A 14472-nucleotide genomic window follows, 5' to 3' on the forward strand; every position below is an offset into this window, starting at 1 on the left:
AAATTCAAAACAATGTACAATCCAAGAATGAAATATATATATTTAAAAAAAAAAAGGACTAAAAAAAAGCAGAATGCTATTGTGGTTCACAGAATTTTATGAGTGTGTGCATGGTATATTTGCTATGCATTTATTTTGTTAGTTAATGATATTTATGCAATCTGTGTCATTCTTGCGAGTCTTGGTTTAGTAATGTATATATATAGAATGAATTTGATTTATAAACCATTTTTAGGATCTAAAATATATGGTTATAAGAGCCTTTCCGAGATTGAATTGTTCAAGGTTCGAGTAGTTGGTGGAGGGTCTGGATATGTATTAACCTAATTTTTATTTTAAAAAAAAAATTCTAACAGTATTATTTTGATAAAAAAAAAATTAATTTTTTTACTGACAATATCAAGGATAAGCCTCAAGTCAGTTGATTTGTCAAATTAAATTTTAGGCGGTGGGTTGCAAGGTTATTTGACAAGTCCGATCTCGAGTGTCTTTATAAACCTCCAATCAAAAATAGATAAATTTAAGTTAAATAAAGTAATTATTAATTAAAAAATAATAAATTATAAAAAAAAATCTTATCAATTGAGATGGATATTTTTAGAAGATTAATTTAAAATTTTAAAAAGATAAAGTAATAAAATAGTATGTGAAATATTAGTTAACGATAAATCATGAAAATTCCCGAACTAGGTAAAATATAATAATTTAAAGGGGAAAATTTTTGTAAATTGTATAATATTATGTGTAAAATAGAAGAAAATATTAAATAAATCAATGCATGATTATTTGCATAAAAAATGTCGAATTTTAATGTAATTCTCGCGCACAATCATGATATTGGGACTAAAAATGGTAAAAAAGTTTAGAATATTTTTTTTATGATAATTATAAATATGAATCTTCAAAGAATTAGTCTAAAATCTAAGATAATTTAAGTGAATTATATGGTATGTGAAATTCAGATTTTTAATGTAAAATTTTTAATTATTCAGTTTTACAATATTTAAATGTATCTCTCAATCCAACCGTTGAATTGGACTTACATTTTACGCGAGTGTCTTAAAATATTTGTTTTATCTTACCTTAAAATTTAAGATCAATCAACGTTTGTAAAGGTTTTAAAAATAAAAATACGGTGTCAAGTCAATGCAATAAATTGAAATTTAAGAGGTAAAAGTTTGGGATATAAATAATTATTAACTCATGAAATCTAATGTAACTATGCTTGCTGTTAGTGTTCATTAAAAAGAGAGAAAGAGGCTTTTTCTCATGTCTTTCTTTAAAAATAATTTGAGAAATTTTTTGAAATTGTTAGATTAAGCTAGTAAATAGGTTTGTTAGGTAAAAAAAATATATTTAGACGGAAATTAAAAAATTTGGTTGAAAAAGAGGAATTTAAAAGACAAGTATTAATGATGAAGAAAAAATAATAATTGAAGCATTAAATTCAACACAAACACTGTTGTACAAAAACCTTGGATTTCTAATATCCACTCATTTGCGTGTTTTACAAAGATAGTACGGATTTAAACACTTGTATAATGGCGAAAGTCCTCGGAAAAAGACGTACGAGATAAAAAAAACACCCTTCTATCATGTCAGCATTAAAGTTTGATGAACAATTCAATAAACAAAACTTGCAAGTTATTACGCCGGTTTATTTTTGTATTTTAAAAAAAATTAATGTTTTTAAATTAATATATATTTTAATATTTTTAAATTATTTTAATGTATTAATATTAAAAATAATTTTTAAATAATAAAAAAATATTAATTTAATTTATTTTTAAATAAAAAACAACATTAACTATATTTTCAAACATCATGAACGTTTTAATTGAAAGCTTTTACTATGTGCTCCAAATGCCTGATGGCTCTGGGTTCAACAATTATTTTATAATTTTATAATTTTTTTTAATTTTAAATTACTTTTTTTTATATTTTTAAATATTTTTGATGTATTGATGTTAATAATAAAATTTAAAAAGTAAAAAATATTATTTTAATATATTTATAAATAAAAAAAACATTTTAAAATGCACACATAGCACGTAAACAGCTAAACAATCTACGCCAACGTGTGGTCTGTGTCAAACAGCATCTATCAAGAACATGCCTCCTTTTCTCTTTCAAAAAAACAGAAAGAAAGAAAGAAAAAAAAGATTACCAAGAGTAAATAATGTGCGCCTGAACATGATAAGATGCAGTCGAGGGCTTTTCACGTGAGCTGTGTCCCATTCGTATATCTTGCTTACCACATTTTCAGTGGTCCATCTCCTTTTGATTGATTCAACACTATTTCCATACCCAACGGTGTGTCTTACTGTTGCCCCTTTCAAACCCTTCTTTGAGCTGCCCCTGTTCATGGCAATGGAAGATTTAATAGGGACAGTGGGTAGCTAGCAGTGGTAGTTAGGGGGTTTGGTTGGGATCATGGAACACTGTTTCTCTTCATAAATTTGAGACAAAAGCCTTGGCTCTTGTTTCTTAGTAGATAATTCTTTAGCTGAGTTCCAACGAATGAGATTATACCCTAGTCCTTTATGTTTTGAAACATGTAACTTAGTACTAATTAAACTCTTCTTGCTGATCTTCGTCTTGTTAAAACGTTAATTGGCTAGTTTTTTCTTAATTGAGAAATCTGGGTTCTTGAGAAAAATTAACCAACATATATATATAGTGGGGTCTTAGAGAGAAATCAACTGATGTTTTACGGCCAACAAGAAAAGGTTAATGGATGCTGTCATAATGTTTTAAAATATGAAGGACTAGGTTACAATTGCGTTAAAGATTCAAGAACAATTCACTCCTTCGTTTTTGTCAAGAAAAAAGAAGAAGAAGCATTCAAAGCTGCCATAGAATGGAAGCAGGCACCTTGCGTGCACAAAAACTTAAGCATCACGTGGCTCTGAAACCCAGTGTACGGTGAAGCTTTGACAGGGTTAAAATAGTATCTTAGAGAGTCCCTAGGCCCAGTTACCTGGTCAAGTAATCGTAAATAAATGAACTAGCTATTTTAAATTCCTTATTCTGAAAGAGGACGTGTTTCTGCAGCAAGGAAGGGGGCTGAGAAGAAGGAGAGCTTGTGTCTGTCAGACGAGAGATTTCGAACTACTACATAAATACTGGCTTAAAAGCTGGATTCCAAAATCAATAAATTTACGTTCTTTTGTGTGAGCATGAATTGCTATTGCCACTGTTGCTAGCATGTCTAAAGGAACAAAAAGAAGATGGCCATGGATAATTAGATATCGATTAGAAGGAGTAGGGTTTAAGCCACGTAAACCAAACCTTTACACATAAGTGATGATCCCTGGAGATAGTAATGTATCAAAGAAATGAAGGTATACATTGAAGCGTCGAACACACTTCACATCCTTTTGAAGGAAGATCGTATTGTTCCAAGGTAGGACACACTTGCTGTAGCAAACTCCTGTATATCAAGAAGCTCTAGCTAATTGTATATGCATTAAAACGGATCCAAAAGAACCACAGATTTTTATTTTCAGAAAAAGAAAAAAGAAAAAACCATTCTTGCATTTAACAGCTCTAGACCAATCCATTAATTCCAAGTTCATTTTTCAACTGGATCTGTAATTAAATCATCCTGTGAGACACAGGGTGCCACAGAAAATTGCGTGTGTTCCTTCCCTGTGATTTTATTTTTCTAATTTAATAAGAGGGTTGATGGGTTTTGGATCAATCTTATATGTTAAACAAATCCAGCTTGCGAGGCATTAAGACCGCACAAATTGCGATTTGCATGTGTTGCTTCTGCTTCTCTAAAAGCTCCAGACAAAACAGGATTTGTTAATGTTAATGACCAAATTTCCCAGGCATTAACAGACGGCCAGGTGTTGACCGTTGCCAGAGGGTGAATGTTTTTGAAACAGGAAGAAGTTCCAAAGAATACATATGTCTCTCCATGGGCCGCGGACCTCTGTCTTCCTCTGTACTTTGAGATCGAGTTTGACAGTCTGATGGACACTTCTTTAGCGTGTATTTCTCCCAGATACAAAACAACATCATTTTCTCCTTTACATCTGCTCCCTCCACAGAGCACATCTCCTGCAATTTGACTAATTATTTTCATCAATTTCCAATACCTTGCGTCATTACCTGAGATTACAGTTAAACATTGCGAGAAATAAAATAAGAAAGTATATGATAATATTTATTTTTCAATTAATGATAAGAAAAATAGATCTCTAGTGCGATTAGCTATGGTGATTTTAGTGGTCTCTCAATATATCCAAGGCTCTGCAGTTTGCAGTTTGAACTTTTCTGCTCAAAACACAGCCAAACGTTGCAGTTGGAATTTGGAAGGCAAGATTTTTTTTATGCCAGAACGCTAAAGCAACAGCAACTATATGTGTATCCATGCTTTTAAAGTGTTTGTAGTTATTGTTTTTTAAAGTATATTTTTTTAATATATTAAAATAATACTTTTTATTATTTTTTAAATTTTATTTTTAACATTAATAAAATAGAATTTTTTAAGAATAAAAAATTCTAAAATTTAACAAACACGCGGCACAGCTAGTAAACATAGGCTCGTGACTTATCTGAACTCTACACTTAAAATGCAGAAGTTGCAGGGAAGCTCCAATAATCTTACTTTAGTAATGCATACACATAATAATAGAGTAACTTTTATATTTTAAATAACTAAATAAATATAGATTGTTTCTTATTAATAAGAAAATACATTTTCAACTATACATATTAATCAAATATTTTTTTTTTAATATTAACAAAAATTAAAAGCGGATGTGAATTTAATGTTCATTTTCAACTATACAACTATATATTCACTTTTGTAATGCTTTTTTTTTTTAGTTTTATTTTTAATATTGAGTTTGTTAAAATTAAATTTTATAATTTTTTTTTATAAAGTTATTTTAATCTCATAATATGGAATGTAAGTTAATCTAAAGTTGACTCATGTAATTTTTTTTTTTATCCTTTAATATCATGTTGATTTAAGAATTGAGTTTTATAATTTGTTTTAATTTTATTTTTATGAGGTTATCTAAGTCTTATACTCCGGTTACAGATGTAGAAGGTTAACTCGGCTTGATTGAGATTTAAGTTTCAGAATTTGTTTTAATTTATTTTCTATAAGGTTGTACTGGTTTCATGACCCGAGTCACAAGATTGACAAGTTAACTTAAGTTGTCTCGGGTAATTTATTTATATATTTTTTAATTAATTATTTTTAATTTTATCATTTAATATTTGATTGATTTAAAATTGAGTTTTATAATTTATTGCGATTTGTTTTATGTAAGGGCTCCATTTTGTTCCATATAAATTCTGCCAACTTGGCTTTATTCTTCTTCTCTTTTTGTGTTAAAATTTTAATAATAAGAGGTGTTTTCTATATAATTTACATTATCCCAGAAGCATGAAAAGGAAGAAATAAACAATTAAGACTAAAAGGTGACAAAAAAAGGGTAGTGTAGTGCTGGGAAATTGTTTCCATGGAATCTGCTTAAAGCTGCGTGCTTCTGGCATGGAATATGATTTTCAACATCATGTCTTCGAAAGGGATTTTGATTCAAAGCAAGTAGTTTCTTTCTTGTTCTTCTCCCGAGAGAACATAATCATACTTTTCTTGCCCATAGAGAATATGTGTAAAAAGAATAATTAACTCATTGCACAACTTTGTTGATTCTTTTAAATTTTTAGTGATTTGATTGAACTTGATTTAAATTTGTTCGAGTAACTCTAATTATATATATATATATATATAATCACAAATATTATTTTAATAAAAACAATGTATTTAAGTTGATTTAAGAGTTGTATTTAAAAAAAAAATATTTTTTTTAAATTAATATTTTATATTTTTTAATCATACTAATATAAAAAATAATTAAAAAATAATTTTAAAAAACAACAGTAAATATACATGCAAACACCCTTTAACAACCTAATAACCCATGTTTTTTAAATCATGTAAAATAATAGTGGCCCCCAGTCAAGATTATCACACGTTGTCAACCCCACCGAAGTACATGATAACACAGAACACGATATCTTTAGCATCATACACAATACTCTTTAATCTAACGATAGATTATAAAAGAGAAAAAAAGAGATATATTTTAAATTATTATTTTTAGAAAGATAAAAAAAATAATTTATTATTTATTAAAAAGAAAATAGTAGCCATCAAGATAAAAAAAATTAAGTATAAATTTAACAAAAATTAATTTGATTGCATCTGTAATAAGAATGCCAAAGTTATATATTTCATTTTTAACAACATTTATCAATTGTTATCTATTTACATTACAACACATTGTTTTGGTATTTTAAAATTGAAAAAGTCCAATAAAAAAATTAGTGTCTTAATTTTTAAAATAAAAAAGCCTTATTCTCTTTTTTTGTGAAGATATTTTTTAATAAAAAAAGTCTTATTTTCATTTTTTATGATGTTTTTCTATTAAAACATAGTTATTTTTTCACATTTGATAACGATCTTAAATTCATTTAATACAAAATAATTGCATGGCTCTCTCATCATACATTTAAAAAAATGGAATTCAATGATAAAAGATCGTTTGAAAAGAGATTTAGCTTTAATTACTCCGTTAACTAATATGAAAATACATTTTAAATAAATAAAAAAATCCACATAATGTATTTATTTTTTTTAAAAAAGTTCTTAAACTTATAAAATTATTGATTTGGCATTTTCCTTTTTAAAGTTTTTAAGCGATTTTAATATAGTGATCTTAAAAATAACAAAACAAGAAGAAAAATCACTAATTAATTTAATCTTTGCAAAAACACATACTAATTAGAGTAGTAAATTAAAAAAAAAAAAAAAAAAAAAAAGGCATTTCAATCCCTTGTTGGAAAATCCATGGCTACAAATCCTCTTTGGATGCTAAACCTGACAATTCATGGCCGAAAACAGATACCCAAACCAACTATTTATTAACAACCAGTAGATCTTAAATTCCACATGTACACTACTTGCTTGATCCTGCAATATAAAATTCCAAGAAATGGTCCTCTCTACTTCCACTACTATGTTTGCTTCCAAGCTCTGGTTCTCTGCCATTATCTCTCACAAAAATGATGTCAACTCCTGCTATTCTCCACAAACCCACTTTCAAATCCTTGCTTTTTAGTCCTTTTAAGCTTAATCAAGCGAAACCCATCTCGTTCCATCGGTTTCCTGCTTCAAAATCTGATTTTTTTAGTTCAAAGAATAAAGCTTTGTCAAAGAACATGACTGAATTGGTCAGAATGTCTGCCTTTGGAGGTGGTAATGGTAGTGACAGTGAAGAAAGTACAGGGTTGTTTCAGCGAGAAGCTGTTATTGATGGGCTTAACGAGTTTCAAAGTGGGCTGTTGGCTGATGGACTTGAAGCCTCTCTCAACCGCCTGGTTTGTGTTTTTCTCTTTGTTTTAGTTGCCTATTTTTAGTGCTTTTATTCTTTGTAATCTAAGTTGTGTTTTTTTTTTTCTTCTTCTTGATTTTACGGGTCTTTTTTATAGTAACTATGATTTAACATGTCGACTAATTGGAAATGAAAGCATCAAATTTAGTTACTTTCAACAGCATTTGATGTAAGGCTATTACAATCAAAGATCAATCTGCTTGTCTTTCTAATTTCAGTTACTGTCTGTCTGCATTTCCTTCTTTATTGGTCAAGACTTGTGAAAATGGACACAAATTGCACTTCCTTTTTTGTCTGGTTTGAAGTGAGACTTGTGCCCAAAACAGCTGAAGTTGTGGAGTTGATGTTGCAATTGAAAGATGTGATTAATTCAAGGAAGATTGGTTCCTGTTCCTAATTCTCTACTGGAGCATTTGCATTGAGAACGCAATTTTTTGGCAATCATGGCATGAAGTTATTACAAAATCTTCTTGGCTGGATGGTGTTTAGCATTAGGAATCCTCTATAGCTGCTGTATACCAGATTTATGTTACTTCATATCTTTGTTATATTTATATGAGGTTCAATTCAAGGAAGTGGCTATTTTTATAATTTCAAGCATCTAGCACCACATTTGACTACCACTGCCATTCCAATTTGTTTTGTTATTGTCATATTCTGCAATATTCCTCTGTCAGTATTTGAATTTTGGCATTCGAATGTAACAAATCCTCATGATGTTAGTCGTACATTTGTTGTTGGTACAGAGCAAATGGCTTGTAGCTGCTGTATTCGGTGCTGTCATTCTTTGGAGGCATGATGCAGAAGCCATATGGGCTGTTTTGGGGTCCGTTGTAAACTCAATCCTCTCTGTAATCCTTAAACGAATATTCAACCAAGAGAGACCCGATTCCACATTGAGGTCTGACCCTGGGATGCCATCTTCACATGGACAATCCATCTTCTTCACTGTGGTGTTTGCTATTCTGTCAGGTAAGGTCCCCTCTTTACTTGACATGTTTGCTATTTATCATGCAACTGACTATTTTAGATCAGCAATTGCAAAATCTAACTGAAGAAGCTTCATGATAACTCCATCAATGATGATGGCATGCAGTGTCGTATTTTTGTTCTCCTCAAATACAAAGGATGATCTGGGTTAGTTCACCTCAGTTTTAGATAACACCAGGAAGCCATGTAGAATGTGCTTGTATAGATACTTGGATAATTAATGATTGATTGGTTAACAAGTCTTTTCTCTTAGGACATAGAATAGATCTATGTAGTTGTGACAAGGGAAGTAAATGAAATGATATCTTATCTCCCCATCAACGTGAGCCTAATCTCATCTCTTACAAAATGGAGCGACTTTCAGTAATCTATATACTCTCTCTTCTTACGATGTGGCTACTTACTGTTACAGATGTTTTTTGCATGTCTGTGTTTTTGGTCTTAATGAATTCTCCTTGGTGAATTGTCAATGTACTGATTTCATTGCTGACATGCATTGCTTGTTCTGTGTGCTGTTGCAGTTGTGGAATGGCTAGGAGTGAATGGATTTTCATTGATCCTCGGTGCACTTATCCTGGCATTTGGCACATATCTTGTAAGTATCATGTTAACCCCCTCATAATACAGTCAAATTCAGCACGTGACAAAAATTTGGTCTCACTTTAGAGTTCATAAAAAACAATCAACAATGTAGAAACCTAGTGGCTTGCAAATTAGGAAAATCACTGCTGATTATGTGAAGCCTGTGAACTAGTGCAAGGTACTTAGTATGCTTTCCAAAGCCATTCAAAGACCAAATAATAGGGTATAGAGGTTGGAGCTTATGACAATTGTAGATTTTTTAACTTTTTGCCTATGATTTGGTAAGAATTTATAAAATCTATGTGGTAATGACCCCCATTGGTTGAGCAAGTGAAATGCCTTGGTCAAAGAAGAGATGGAGCATAGTAAATAAACCAAAATGGACAGATTTCTAATTTTTATCTATCATCATCTGTTTTGTAGACATGGTTGCGGGTCTCACAAGGACTTCATACAATCAGCCAAGTTGCGGCTGGTGCTGCTGTAGGATTCATTTTCTCCATTTTTTGGTTCTGGTCATGGGATGCATTTGTGCTTAAGGCATTTATTTCCTCTCTTCCGGTTCGCATAATTGTTATTATAGCAGCTGCTGCATCCTGCCTGGGTTTTCTTGTATATGTTATCCGTTATTGGTTCAGAGATGAATGATGAATTTTTAAATAGTTGAATATGATTACACAATTTACAAGCAATTCATTCGGAGCAAATCAGAATATCAAAACCTGAAATAGGGCTTTATGCAGAAAATTTAGAGTCTTTCAATGCTGTTGTCCACTTGTAGTGAAGGAACCTTCATGAACCAACTTTGAAAGCAAAGAGGTTGCTTTATTCTTCAATTTTTTTTTCTCTATTTTCAGTATATTAGATGTGTTTGTATGCTACTACACACTATACAAAACGTCCACTCACCATGATTTTGCACCTTCAACTTTTTATTAAGCTAGGTTTTGCGGAAAGATCCTTGATGTGCATAACCACCATGTTGTTTCAACTTAGAGGTGTTTATAAGTGTGATATTGATAATTTTTTGAAGTGATTTTTATTTGGAAATGTAGTAAAACAATAATTTTTTTATTTTTTTAAATTATTTTTAATAACTAGAAATGATTTGAAAATACTAAAAAAATAATTAATTTAAAGTAAAAAATAAATAATTTTTTTTTTTAAAAAAATAAAAATAAAAAACAAAGATGTTCTTGTTAAACAGTCTCAATACAAAAAGAGAGCGGAGGCTAAAAGAAAAGGAAGAATAGAGTTCCCATCTCGACGGGAAAAGGATAGATAGCAACTCAAAAGAGAGATGCTTGAATGAAAGGAATTCATAGGGCTGACCTCAATTGTTTTGGAACTAGGGTTATGTTGACTTGTCTTGGCATCTCGGAGTTTGGCATTATCTAACCACCCATGAGGAAAAAGATTTTTTTTTTTTTTTGGTAGACATAGTTGAACACGAAGGAGTGCACTGTGCACATAATCAAGAACAGGTGCTTCAAAATATCTAAAGCAAAATCAGTGACCATCCAAGAACTATTAAAAAAAATGAATACTTTCCACATGATTTAGATGAAATGAAATCTGAATCTGACTAGTGGAAAGAAAGCAAATCATAGCCTCCCATTTCATTAATCACTATAAGACTTTAAAGTGCACGTGTGTTAGAATAGTTTCCCTGACATTGCTCTGAAGAAATTTCACGCACAACGATCTTACTCTGCTGTAAATTTTAAAATGATCAGGAAACCCTGCACATCATTTATTCAATAACATCAATCTTCTTGTTTCACTTCAAAAGCTTGTTGGAGTACTGGAAGGACATTTACTTTGAAAACTTGGGACATCTTGATATTAATGTTGTTAGACAAAAAGGGTCAAGGAAAATACCATCGACAAAAACTAGTTCCACAAGAAGGTTAGCATTTTGAACCTTCAATTTGCTGTTGTAACACTACCATCTTCCCTTTTAGGTGGGATAGGTTATCACCACAAGGTCCACAGCAAATGAGAACATGGCCTTCAGAAACAGTTGGATTGAAACTGGAATGCTCTTGTCCAGAATGCAAATAAACTCTTCACGCAAGATCATGGGCAGGAGATGGGATTTTTCTGAAATTGAAAGACTCCTTCCCTTAAAGTGCAAGGTATAAATGATAGAAGCATGCCCTCATATTCCACTGACCCAATTTTTGGTGGATCAGCCTATGACTATTCTTCAGCTTGGCAGATTCATTTGTAAGCTTTAAGCTGCAGGAAATGATAGTGATGAATTTGAAAATTAGGTCTCTCTGCTATGTGCCGAAATCAGGATCATTTCCAGGAGTTTCTGCATAAAATTCCACTTTATCAGTTGATCGACTTATGGCTTCTGTTCAGTTTCGCAGCAGGATCATTTGTAACTTTAATCTGCCATAAAATATAGCAATCCCAGGACATGCCACCCCATAACAAGATGCATCTGCTTTCTGCACTTCTACTTCAGTTCATCCTTCAATTGATTTACTTTTTGAAGACAAAATCAGATTCCATTTATTGTTTTTGATTTGTATCAACACTCTGCAACATCCTCGCCATTGTTAAGGATCTGCAGCTCCTAAAGAAGTGATTAAAATGATTTAACAGACCAATAAAATCTGCATTGTTATAATGAAGTATGGTTCACCTTTGAGATTCCTGAACTTCATTAAGAAGAAAATCCATTTCCTGCATACGCATTTCTGCTTGGGATGCTAGTAAATCCAACACATCATATATATATTCACCCTCTGGATGAGTCCGATCACCAGACACAAATGCAGAAACTCGATCCTTAACCTTAATCCAAGACCATCCTGGTTCCTTAACTACCCCCTTTGATTTCATCATCTTCCTCACTTCTGCTGCTTCTTTCCACTTTCCTTTGGCAGCATACATGTTAGCCAGGGTAATGTGTGTCACTGCACAATTTGGATCTAATTGAAGAATTTTTTCCGCTGCACGTTTTCCACAATCCACATCACCATGGATTCTGCATGCTCTAAGAAGAGTAGACCAAACAACATCATCACGTTGAAATGGCATGCTTTGGATCATGCTCTCTGCATCATTTAATCGCCCAGCTCGGCATAGGAGATCAATCATGCATCCATAGTGATCTTTTGAGGGACAAATCTGGTGGACCTTGCTCAAAGAATTGAAGTAGTGGAAACCAAGATCAACCAGTCCAGCATGACTGCACGCAGCAAGAACCGCAATAAAGGTCACAGAATCTGGCCTCAATCCAACCTTGGGAAGCTTCTTGAACAAATCAATGGCTTCCTGGCTGTATCCATGTTCAGCATATCCATTAATCATGGCTGTCCATGATACAATATTATTATATTCTGCCTCGTCAAATATTTTTGAAGCTTCCTTTATGCTCCCACATTTTGAATACATATTGATGAGAGCACTTTGTACCATGGTGTTCTGTTCTAATCCAACGCACAAGACATGAGCATGGAGTTGCTTCCCTTGCTCTAGAATTGCCATATTTCCACAAACACTCAGCACACTTGCAAAAGCAAACTCATTCGGTCTTGGCCCTTCCCTTCTCATCCATGATAGATAATCAAATGCTTCTTCTCCACAGCCCCCTTGAGCATACCCTGAAATCATAGTACTCCACGAAATAATATCTCTTCTAGACAACCCTTGAAACACAGTTGAAGCCAAATCTAGCTGCCAGCATTTCGAATACATGGCCATAATTGAATTGGCCACAGACAAAGAATCCACTAGACCTAGACGTATAACATGTGCATGCAATTGTTCACCCCATTCAATTCTTCCAAGAGTAGCACAACCAGAAATGACAGCTGCAAAAGTGAACTCATTAGGACTTACATCTGTTTCTCGCATTCTTCTAAATGCTTTAATAGCATTTTCCTCCTGACCTATCTGCACATTCGACATTATAATCGTCGTCCACGAAACCACATCCCTTTGTGTCATGCTTTCAAACAACCGCAAACCATAATCCAATTTCCCACACTTATTATACACTGTAGCAAGAGTGTTAGCCACAAAAGACACTACAATAAAACCTTTCTTCAATGTTTGACAATGAATCTCCCTCCCATAATTCAAAGCACCAGAATCAGCACATGCCTTTAACGCACTAGAAAACGTGTAGGTATCACACCCTACCTTTTGTATCCACATATCAGAGAAATAAGCCAAAGCCTCCTTATTATAACCGGCACGAACAAGCCCAGCTATGATAGCAGTCCAAGATACTACATTCCTCAAAGGCATCTCTTTAAACACAAAACAACCTTCTTCAACTTTACCAATTTTCATGTACATATCCACAAGTGCACTCCCTACAAAAACTGAGGTAACAAAATCAGTTTTAACCGAATACCCATGTAATGACTCACCAAAGCTCACACTCATATTAAGCCCACAAGCTTTGAGTGCAAGACTAAGAATAAAGGGATCCATGTGGAGAACCGGCTCAACCCACATTTTAGAAAACAAAGACAAGGCTTCTGTCGTGTTCATACCATTGACATAACCAGAAATTATAGTAGTCCATGAAATTTCGTCTCTTTGAAGCATTTTATCAAACAGTTGACGTGCATTGTTTAAATGACCTGTTTTCACTAGATTCTTCAAAACTAAGTTGATTTCTTGCATGTTTAAGTGATTTTCGATCTGGGTTTTCGGGGGTGAGGCTTCTGGTTTTGGATACGAGACGACGAGGTATCTGTAATCTGTGCAAACCATGGTTGATACTGCACATAGTCTTCTAACATGAGACCGGACTGAGAGAAGCATGTTTCTTTCAAGGAAAAGAAGTAGCCGTGCCAAGCACCAGACTAGCCCGCGTTTAATTACTAGTAGTTAATATTTAACGTCAGATATTATAGTATTAAAATAATATTTTTTATTTTTTAAAATTTATTTTTAATATCAATATATTAAAATAATTTAAAAATATATAAAAAAATTAATTTTAAAAAACAAATAAAATCTTTAACAACCGATTTGAGCCGTCTTCTCACTCCTTTAATTCCGAGAGTGAACCTGCACTCGCGGGTACAAATTAACTTGTATTCAGACTTGATAGGCCCCTGAGCCTTGTATGTGTGGGAGAAATCACTGCTTTGATCTCCTCACAGCAACTAAAAACTACACTTTGTGTTATTACCTCTTCCTGATTTTGATTATATATATATATATATATATATATATATATTTTAAAAAATAACTTTCATTACGTTCCTGAAAAGACAGTACCGTAATCATTTATAAATATATTTTAAAAAAAAACAATGTTCATCTCTTGTGAGCGGTATTTCATTAATTTGTTTATATTTTAAAAAATATTAACATACGGTTATAAAAAATAATCTAAAAAATATAAATAATTATTTTAATATATTTATAAATAAAAAACAATTTAAAACAGAACTATGATGATAATGCTGCTGGATTGGATTCAAATCAGGTGTTAAGCACGCCT

At 32.1% G+C, this 14472-nt stretch overlaps 2 protein-coding genes across 2 annotated transcripts; one reads left to right on the top strand and one right to left on the bottom strand.

Moving 5' to 3' along the window:
- The first annotated feature begins 6856 nt into the window (after positions 1-6856).
- LOC118063295 (lipid phosphate phosphatase epsilon 2, chloroplastic) lies at positions 6857-9826 on the top strand. Its single transcript, XM_035077309.2, has 4 exons — positions 6857-7404; positions 8165-8390; positions 8930-9003; positions 9414-9826. Exons 1-4 carry the CDS (start codon positions 7090-7092, stop codon positions 9636-9638), a joined length of 840 nt encoding a protein of 279 aa, XP_034933200.1. The 5' UTR covers positions 6857-7089; the 3' UTR covers positions 9639-9826.
- A 694-nt stretch (positions 9827-10520) lies between these two features.
- LOC118063294 (putative pentatricopeptide repeat-containing protein At3g47840) lies at positions 10521-14289 on the bottom strand. Its single transcript, XM_035077308.2, has one exon. The coding sequence runs from the start codon at positions 13782-13784 to the stop codon at positions 11643-11645; it is 2142 nt and encodes a 713-aa protein (XP_034933199.1). The 5' UTR covers positions 13785-14289; the 3' UTR covers positions 10521-11642.
- Between the last annotated feature and the right edge of the window lie 183 nt (positions 14290-14472).

This window comes from Populus alba, chromosome 7, assembly GCF_005239225.2.
Source record: "Populus alba chromosome 7, ASM523922v2, whole genome shotgun sequence".
Lineage (NCBI taxonomy): Eukaryota > Viridiplantae > Streptophyta > Magnoliopsida > Malpighiales > Salicaceae > Populus > Populus alba.